General features: G+C 55.6%; 2 protein-coding genes across 2 annotated transcripts in view; both read right to left on the bottom strand.

The window, feature by feature from the left end:
- Positions 1-2,966: 2,966 nt before the first annotated feature.
- Positions 2,967-6,371, bottom strand: Slc25a1 (solute carrier family 25 member 1). Its single transcript, XM_027924337.2, has 9 exons — positions 6,104-6,371; positions 5,662-5,769; positions 5,469-5,568; positions 5,243-5,381; positions 4,578-4,662; positions 4,326-4,430; positions 4,029-4,144; positions 3,873-3,946; positions 2,967-3,693 (listed from the first exon to the last, which is right to left on the bottom strand). Exons 1-9 carry the CDS (start codon positions 6,195-6,197, stop codon positions 3,579-3,581), a joined length of 936 nt encoding a protein of 311 aa, XP_027780138.1. The 5' UTR covers positions 6,198-6,371; the 3' UTR covers positions 2,967-3,578.
- Positions 6,372-7,387: 1,016 nt separating this feature from the next.
- Cltcl1 (clathrin heavy chain like 1) overlaps positions 7,388-8,786 on the bottom strand; it is a 100,996-nt gene continuing 99,597 nt past the window's right edge. The window contains exons 31-33 of the mRNA XM_027924307.2: positions 8,187-8,262; positions 7,697-7,736; positions 7,388-7,464 (exon numbers count right to left, since the gene is read on the bottom strand). Of these exons, the coding sequence (XP_027780108.1) occupies positions 7,717-7,736; positions 8,187-8,262 (96 nt within the window). The 3' untranslated portion in view covers positions 7,388-7,464; positions 7,697-7,716. The remainder of the gene's footprint in view (positions 7,465-7,696; positions 7,737-8,186; positions 8,263-8,786) is intronic.

Raw genomic sequence — 8,786 nt, 5'->3', positions numbered from 1 at the left:
AGGAGGGGAGTGTCACGTTTATTTGTGCTCCCCAGTGTTTTCTGTGGTTCTCCATCATACTTCAGGCCAGTCATCCCCTGTGCCTGCATCTCCATCCCTTGTCCCAGGTATGCCCAGCCCCTAATCCCAGAATTTGAGGAGGGCAGGAGTTCCTCAGACCCCTTGATTCTGTGCATTTACCTAAAACCCCTATCCAGGGAATCTGAAAACATAAAGGAAATAAAAAGCCAGTGAGGAAAATACTACTCACATCCTCAACCAAGACTGTTAACAATGAGCACTGGAAGAGATACAACCCCCAAACTAGAATTCTAAAAGGAATTGCCTAAAAAGGAGACAGTCCTATAGCTCAGTGGCTGAGTTTGTTGGGGGCGCTTCTGGGTTTGCTGTGACTGGCATTTTGGGGATACTAAGCTATATCATTCATCACCTGCACAGGGACATGGAAAAGCCCAGGGGGTACTTGTGCATAAAAGGAGATTCAAGGAATGTGGGATGGGAGTAGGTGAAGGGCAGCCTGGAGACCTCGGCTTGGAGGTGGCAGGATGCCTGTCCTCAGCCCCAAAGCAGTGGAGACAGGGCTAGAGGTTGGCCAAACCCTGTCCCAGGTGTGGTCACCACCTCCCTTCTGTTCTCCTACCCTTGTCTCTGAAGCCATTGTCCCTCCTGAGTACAGTCCATGAGGATCACAGGCTGTAGGCTGGTCCTTGTGGGTGGGACTTGGTGACCTGGAGTCTCCACACACATACACCTCTGATACATACACCTAGCCATCTCTTGGGTTTCTCCCAACACTGGCCTTGCATCCTTGTTGGTGAGGGGAGATGGAACTCCAGGCTAGAATGGAGCCTGTTCTACTTCCACATTAGCTCAAAAACCTGCCCAGTTCTTTGTCCTTGCCCCCACTGCTGCAAGGGCAGGTGATGGTTCCAGCCCAGTGGCTCAGTCTGCACAGTCTACTGCCACCCACCTCCTTTCTGGAGCCTTGAGATCCTGGTTAAATGCAATTGGCTCCCTGCCTACCTCTACAGCCAATTTTGGCCTGCTCATTTTCCTCAGTCCAGAAGTGCCACCAGCTCTTTCCTAAGCCTGCCTCCTTAGGTGATTTGTGATGCAGCCTACAGTGTGGGTTCCACAAGGGCAGCTGTTGTCTTCATGCATACAGCCCTGAGAGACTCAAGAGTCCTGTCAACAGTTTTGGCTTTGCTACCTGATGTCAACCCTGTGCTCTGAAGCACAGGCAAAGGGATCCTGGGGAGTGGGGGGTCCCTGTTCCTTCTGGAAGAGAGGAATGAGAGCCAGGCTGTTCCTGGGAACAGTCTCAGCGAGGATACAGACCCATGCCAGTATATGGGGTGTGGGAGATTGCAAACAATCTTCTGAAACTCCATGAAGCAAGCTACTTTGTGTGAGGGCTTATTCTGGGTTAAGCATTGAGCCAAGCATCCCACAAGAATTACATCATTTCAGGCTCAACTCAGTGAACTGGTTCTTTTGCTGTACCATTTCTCAGATCAGGGATTTGAGATTAGGTGACTTTCTCAAGGTCATACAGTGAAGGGATGGGGGAAGCCAGGGTCTGAGCCTTTCTGTCCCATTCAGATGCAGCCTGGGGGCAGTCTCCCAGAAGCCCAATGCAAGACCAATGCTGCCTCCACACCTACAGCCAAGCTTCTGAGGTTGAGTGGAAGGCCTGGGTTCCAGGGACTGTGAGCTTCTTTGTGTGGGACTCCAGCCCTGGTGGTTGCACACCCCAGTGTGTGTGTGGTGGTGGATTTTTTGCCTATGCCTTTCTCCTCTGTCCCAGCAGATTGGGAAGTCTCCTACGGCCACTTAAAAAAGCACATGGCCAGCTTAAACACCACGCAGGCTGAGTAGCGATCTGCCTAAGGCTCTCCCCAAGGGCATGTGCTCACTCTGCATCTCAAGCCTACACTTGACCCTCAGATTTGCTTTGGACACTCTGCACCTTGTTTCTTCCCCTGCCACATGCATGGTATATACTCTAGGTACCCAGGGCTGCCTGTATTAGGCTATAGTAACCAGGTATTCTTTCTGTAAAGGCTCCAGGAGTAGGAAGCTCCTGATGGCAATCACTTTCATAATTTACACCATACAGAGGCACTTGAGACAGGAAGGTATGTATTTTCTGCCCCCCCCCCCCCCATATAGCTGGGAGCACCAGTTGACCCTGCATTCCCATGCAAGTCTTCCACGTGGCTCATGCTGTGGAAGGAGAGGCTAGGACCATGGGACCTTAGGCTCAGAGCTCAAGCCCTACCTTGGCTCCCATATATGACAGATACCAGGAAACTCCAGCTAGAGTGCTGGAGTTCAAGGGTGTGGGGTGAAGTACCCAGAAGTCCTTGGCTAGGCAGCCCCTCACCCCTACTTCCTGCTCCCAGGCAATTGCCTCCCAGTGTAGAAGGAGTAGGGAAGGGCCCCTGTTCTGAGTCTCAGAGAAACCCCATGGTTCAGAATCACATGTCCCTTCCTGCATGAAGCCCATTTCAGACATTCCTTGAGGTAAGGTGGGCTGCACCACAGACTGAGGGACAGAGGAGCCCTAAAACAGGATCCTTCCCTGGGGTGAGTAGTAGTGATGGCTTAAAAGCTTCCTAGAAGCACTGTATCCCAGAACCAGCCCTCCACCCTGCCCATTCTGTTTACCAAACCATCTCAGGGCCTGTGGCACAACTTGCAGTGACCACAGGAACTTGCCCACAGCCACACAGGGGAAGATCTGGATGCAACCCAAATCCTTGTTGGCCCCAACCTGGGACTCTCAAGGAACTTTTAGATTGGCTGCAGCTATCCTGCCCAGGGCAGATACTGGTCTTGCTCATCACCCTGCTTATTGTAGTGTCTTAAAGTGAAGGGTGGGCTGGCTTTCCAGGGAGGCTTCATGATTACTGCTTCCAACCCACACACTGGACCAGAGAGGGATGGACGCAGGGACAGGAGACTGCGACAGGATCCGGTTTATTCTGCCTTGGCAGGGTGGTCCTGAGAGTGGCGGGTGCCACCCTATCCTGGGTGGAGGGAGGGCCCGAGGGCCAGTTAAGGCCAATGGCGGGAGAAGCAGGGGGCACACAGCCCCTGGAATGCAGTGAGGCCAGGCTGAGGCCCGGAGGCAGCTGTGGTAGGCCTGGGCAGGGTGCCCCTGCCGCCCAGGGTGGAAGGCATCGAACTGGGATGGGGCCATGGCCTACAGGACCGTGGACCCAGGCCACACGAGCACCCTGGGAAGCGGGTGCAGGATCACATGACACAGAACATGAAACACAGGCACAGAGCTCACAAGTAAGCACATGGACTAGTGGGCACAGATTCACAGGCCAGAGAGACATCCAACTGTGGCCAAGGTGGACACAAACACAATGGTAGTGCCACATACAGATCAGAGAGACATGGCACCATGGAATACATGATGGCCACCAGGAACGAACCAAGCCATGGAGCTCTAGGGAAGAGGGAAAAGGGCCTTTTGGCACGACTGCACTGGAATCATGTGAGACATGGGTGGCAGGGGGCTGGTTTTGAGATGCCTAGGGCAGCACCCCCCATACCCTCTGGGCTTAGTCTGTCTTCCACACTTTGTTGAGAAGCTTTACCACCTCATCGTAGATGATAAACACGATGGCCACATCCAGGCAGACTCGGCCCAGGCGGGGGACAGTGCCCTTGTAGAAACTGGGTGAGGGAGGGGTATGAGGTAAGTCAGGGAGGGAGGAGCAGAAGGACAATGCCCCTTCAAAGGGCAGCCTCCAGCTCCCTGCTAGAAGGAAAATAGAGGCCTAAAGGGGGACAGGAGGGTGGAAGACCAGAGATGGTCTGGGTAGGGATAATAGCCCTGTACTTCCCCTACTTACGCTTTGAGCCCCTCTTTCCTCAGGATCTGCAAGCCACAGTCCCACGTGTTCCGGTATTTGTGCGCCTCCAGGCCCTATAGGATACCAGTGGGCTAGAGTGCTTAGCAGCTAGCCCCTGACTGGAGTTCCCCTCCCACTCTTTCAGCGCCCCCCCACCTGCATCCGGGTCTTGATCACATCCAGAGGCGTGTTTCCGAAGACACTGGCTGCACCGGCAATAGCTCCAAAAACCCCAGTGATCAGTGGGTTCATGGGTTTGTTGGGGTTGTCCCCTAAATATATGGGGAGTTGTGATTAGTGGGTGCTGGGAGGATAAAGGGGGATAGGCTTTGAAGGTAGATAGGAGCCTGAAGCAAGGGCTATGAAAGTGTCCCCGTTCCTCAAAAGGGCAGCCCAAAGGGAGGCATCTACCTTGCAGTATTTGGAGGTGGGGCCTGGGACACACAGACTCACCTCTGTACCAGTTGCGCAGGGAGGTCATCACAAAGAATCGGATGGCTTGGTTTGAGCCCTGTTTCAGCACAGTGGCGGTGAGGCCCTGGTAGGTCCCCTTCAGTCCTGGGGGCAGGCAGCTTAGAGTTACCCTGGTGCCTCCCAGACCCCAAGGGGGATTGGGAAGATGTCATGTGAAGTGCCAAGACATAAAGTAGAAGTACAGGCCCTTTTTAGCCTGGTGAAGGTTTCTGACCCTCCCAAGTGGCTCACCTTGTTCCCGTACAATCTCCCTAACCCCGTGGAAGAATCCTCTGTACTTGGGGTTGGGGGAGGTCTGGTCATGGATGAACTTCACCTGAGAGAGAGGGGGGGCATAGAGAGAGAGAGAGAGAGAGACGGGGGCAGGCAGGCAAAGAAGCTAGATCTGATTCCATCATCTAACAAGCACACCTTGCCCTGTCGATATCAGGTTCAGAGACCACCAAGGTCAGGCCAAGGCTGGGGATGGGGGTGTAAGCAGAGCCACCCTAGGCTGTCCTGCACAGAGGCCCCAGGACAAAAGAGAGTCTTTGCGTTTTTTTCTGCTATTTTCCAAAGTTTGGGCAGCAAATGTGTACGTGTTCTGTTTAAAAAAGTATTTTTAAAAAAGATATTAGTAATAATTTTGTCTCCACAATAGACAGCCTCCACAGGAGACCCTTCCTGCCAGGCCTCCCCAGTAGTCCTTTAGTGTTCTCCCTCCATGCTCTGCCCAGCTTCCTTGAGATCTTCCCACCTTGATCTTCTCCCAGGAACAGACTTACCAAACCCCTGCTATCTCGATCCATCAGCCCTTCCCCCCATGACAATCTCAATGGGGTACATGGTAATGGTCTGGGGTACCTTGGAATACCGCCCCCCCCCCAGCTTTATTTCTGCGCCAGGACTTTCCCCACCTTGATGGTCTCCATGGGGCACACGACCACCACAGCCTCGGCCACACCTGCACCCAGGCCACACAACAGCCCCCGTGTGCTGTCTAGCCTTCCCTGGGCGTCCCGCATGTGATTGCTGAGGAACTCGAACATTCCAAACCTGGGGACGAGAGGAGGGTAAGATGTGTCTCCGCTTCTGCTGGGGTAGGGGGCATCTCCTAGTCGCCCTGACCCAGCCTGGCCTCACCTGACGGCCGCCTTGGGAATGGAGCCGTAGAGAAGAGAGCTGAGGCCACGGTACAGGCCCAGAACGCCATGGCTGCGGACCGTCTGCCGCACGCAGTCCCCTGCAGGAGGGGGCAGTCAGGATACTGCGACCCTCAGCACCCGCCCCGCGCCGCTCATTGCCTCCCATAGCCCAGTGTCCGCCCCCTCCTTACCGATGCCCCGATACCGTGGCGGGTGCGAGCGCTCATCCAGCTGTAGCTGCGTCTTCACATACTCAGTTGGGAATGTTATACAGATTTCGATGCCGCCGGCCAGGCCGCCTGCAGGGATAGGGCAACCAGGTCCTAAGACGTCGCCCTGGGTGGCCCCAGCCGCCGTTCGGGCCCCTCCCCCGCTCCGGACTTCGCCCGGAGGAGCCGCCAACCGTACTGCGAGGCGGCCAAACCTGGTGCACACGCCCCCCACCCCGTTGTCCCGACGAGGTGCAGAGACGACACGCCGGGCGAGCCTACGGCGCCAGGAGGAGACCGGGGACACGTCCCCCGTTACCGTAATACCCTCGACCGACCCGGAAGTGAGGCGGGGCCTCGGTGTCCCGGGCCCACCCGGAAGCGGAGCGGGCGGGATGGGGGTCCACGTCCCGGATGGGCCCACCTGCTAGGATCGCCTTCCCGGGGTGCGTCAGCTTGGCCTTTCCGGTTGCGGGCGCCGCTGCCGCCAGAGCGCGGGGGGCACGGGGCGCGGCCATGTCGGGCAGGAGGCGGGGCGCCCGGTGTTAGCCACGGGTCCGAGCCTCCTACGCTGGGCACTAGGTCCGTGGAGTCGGCAGCGGCAACCGGTTCTGGTCCCGGGGGCGGGGCGGTCGCTTCAGCTCCCGGGCTCCGCCCCGCGTGGCCTGAGCAGGGCCCCGCCCCCGCCCCGCCCCGTGCCCGCCGGGAAACTGAGGCCGGGGCGGGGCGCGCGGAGACAGGCGTCGGGGCGGGGACCAAAGCCCAGCCAACGGCGGGTGCCGAGTCTCTGAACAAGCGTGAGCAGCAGGGTCAGGGGCGGGGCCTAGTGGAGGAGGTGCTGCGCCCTGGTGGGGGAGCAGTGGGTCAAGGTGCAGTATCTCTGCCTGGAGCAATGAAGCGCTGGGGAAGGATTGGGCCTCTGCACGTGGTAATAAGGTTCCCCGGAGGTCTCAGAGGAGAGAGAGGCAGATACTCTCCTAAGGCATGTGCGTCCAGCCCCATTGCTGCCGTCTGCGAGCGTGGCTTTCTGACACCTCACGGGACCGTGTAGTTGCTATCTTGCTCTTCAGAATTTAGAGCTCCGTGCAGCAAACACAACTTGGCTGCATACTTCTAGATAGCTTCTCTGGGCAGGCACAGCATCCCCCAAGGTCCCAGCAAATCTTTACCAGGCTTTGTGACCTATTTAATTGGCTTCTGTCCCTCCTACCCAAAAGAGCACCAAACAGAGAAGCTTTGTCTTGCTAAACCAACTTTTAATATTCATAATCAGCAGGAGACTCAGAGTCATGAGGTTTGGCATCTCCATACAAATCCTATATGTCTGCAAAGTAGCCTGGAGAGGGCAGCTCAGCCAATATGGGGTGAAGAGAATGCCCCTCCTACCAAGCTTCAGGGAATCCTTGTAGAAAAGAACTTCCCTAGCAATGCCTGGCTCCAGCCAGAGAGTCTGGAAGCAGTAGTCCCACTGTGGTTGGTGCTTGTCTTCTTGGGCAGTCAGGGTCTACTGAGACCTTCCCAGGTTCTAAGATGGCTCAATAGCTGCCATCATTGGGCTTCAGTAAAAATGAATAACAGCCAATGTGTCCTGCTTCCCAATCAGGGTTCTCTGTGTGTCCAGAGTACAATGTTTCTTGGAGAAATTAATAGTTGGGTGGAGCAGGGTGTGGATACTGAATACCCACTAAACACTGAAGCTAAACACAGGAGGCTGGGTGAAGGTAGGAGCAGCTGCATATCCATAGGGGAAGCCAGCAGAGCTCGCTGTCAGTGTCAACTGCTGGCCTGCAGAAGAGAGAAGCCCAGAGTGAGAAGACCTCCTGATGCCCAGGTTGGGGTTTCTCTCCTGGCTGCCACTTGAGCCAGAGGCCCAAGAAGCAGGGTTGCTAGGATCAACCCTGACCACCTAGAGCTTGAGGCATGGGGAGAGCAGAAGTCTGGGATCAAAGAGGGTGGGAGTGTTGCTGTGGGGCTGGCCAGGCTAGAAGGCAAGCTGGTCCTCATATTGGACACTTACGTAGCTCAATCGGCTGGCTCTCATTCATGCCCATCAAAATCTAAAAAAACCAGATTGATATTAATAGTGAGTGCATACGCTGTCTTGGGAGGACACACTGGAGCCCAGCTGGTATGCTATGTGCTCATACCACCTAGGAAGGCCTGTTAGCTCTGCAGTGCAGTCAGGACCCAACAGCTTTTCCAGTCTGCTAAGACAGCCAGGCCATCTCTAGCAGGTTCTCAGGTGCAAAGCCACTCCTAGCACAAGCCAGCAGCAGCCATACACTCAGGGCCAAACAGGGCAGGACACAGCAGGGTAACACCCTAATCATAAGGCACGTGCATTCAGAGCAGAGAAGATGGCTATGCCAAAATTCCTGGACACTGCCCTTTACACCTAGAAACTACTGAAGCCCTTACTGCCCCCCAAATATCCATCCATCCATATCTCTATCTGAAACCCAACTAGGGCAGGGCAGCATGAATCCCCACCCTAGTGTGCTACCTACCGAACACAAGTGGGGCAGGCTCCCCCACATGCTCCTCATGCTTGTGCAGACTCTCCAAGGCATCTAGTTTGTCCACCTGCAAGAGGCAGGAGCATGTGAGCACCCATACAATAGAGTACAGTCCTGCTTCTAGGTGAACATGGGACAGAAGACCTGACACAGGAACTTCCAGGAAACTTGGAGCTGAGGATGTGCAGAACAGCCAAAGTGGCTCACTCCATACCCTACTCTGCAGGAAGGCCATAATTAGGTGAAGCCTGGGGACTGGGGCTGAGACAGAGCATCTGGAACAGCTCTGGTGAAGCCCCAGCTGCTGTTCCAGCCTAGCTGCTTTGTGGTGGACTTGTGGCCCCCAGGTACACTGTAGCAGTGGCTAGTGGTCATAGGCTGCGAGTGTGGCCTGGCTCATAAGGGCTGAGTCTTCCTCTGGACACAGGGACAGCACTGCTTATGAACCTGCAGGGCTGGGGTAGTGTGCTGTGACTGCCTGCCCCTCCTATCCAATAGAGAGAGCATGTGGTCTTCAAGAGACCAGTCACCTGAAACCTGGGACACTCCATCTGTGAGACACTGAGGACAAGCTGCATCCTTACTCTTCTA

The sequence above is a fragment of the Marmota flaviventris genome, chromosome 1 (genome assembly GCF_047511675.1).
Source record: "Marmota flaviventris isolate mMarFla1 chromosome 1, mMarFla1.hap1, whole genome shotgun sequence".
In the NCBI taxonomy this organism is placed as follows: Eukaryota; Metazoa; Chordata; class Mammalia; order Rodentia; family Sciuridae; genus Marmota; species Marmota flaviventris.
The sequence above is the reverse complement of the archived record's forward strand: the minus strand, read 5'-3'. Positions and strand labels throughout refer to the sequence as shown.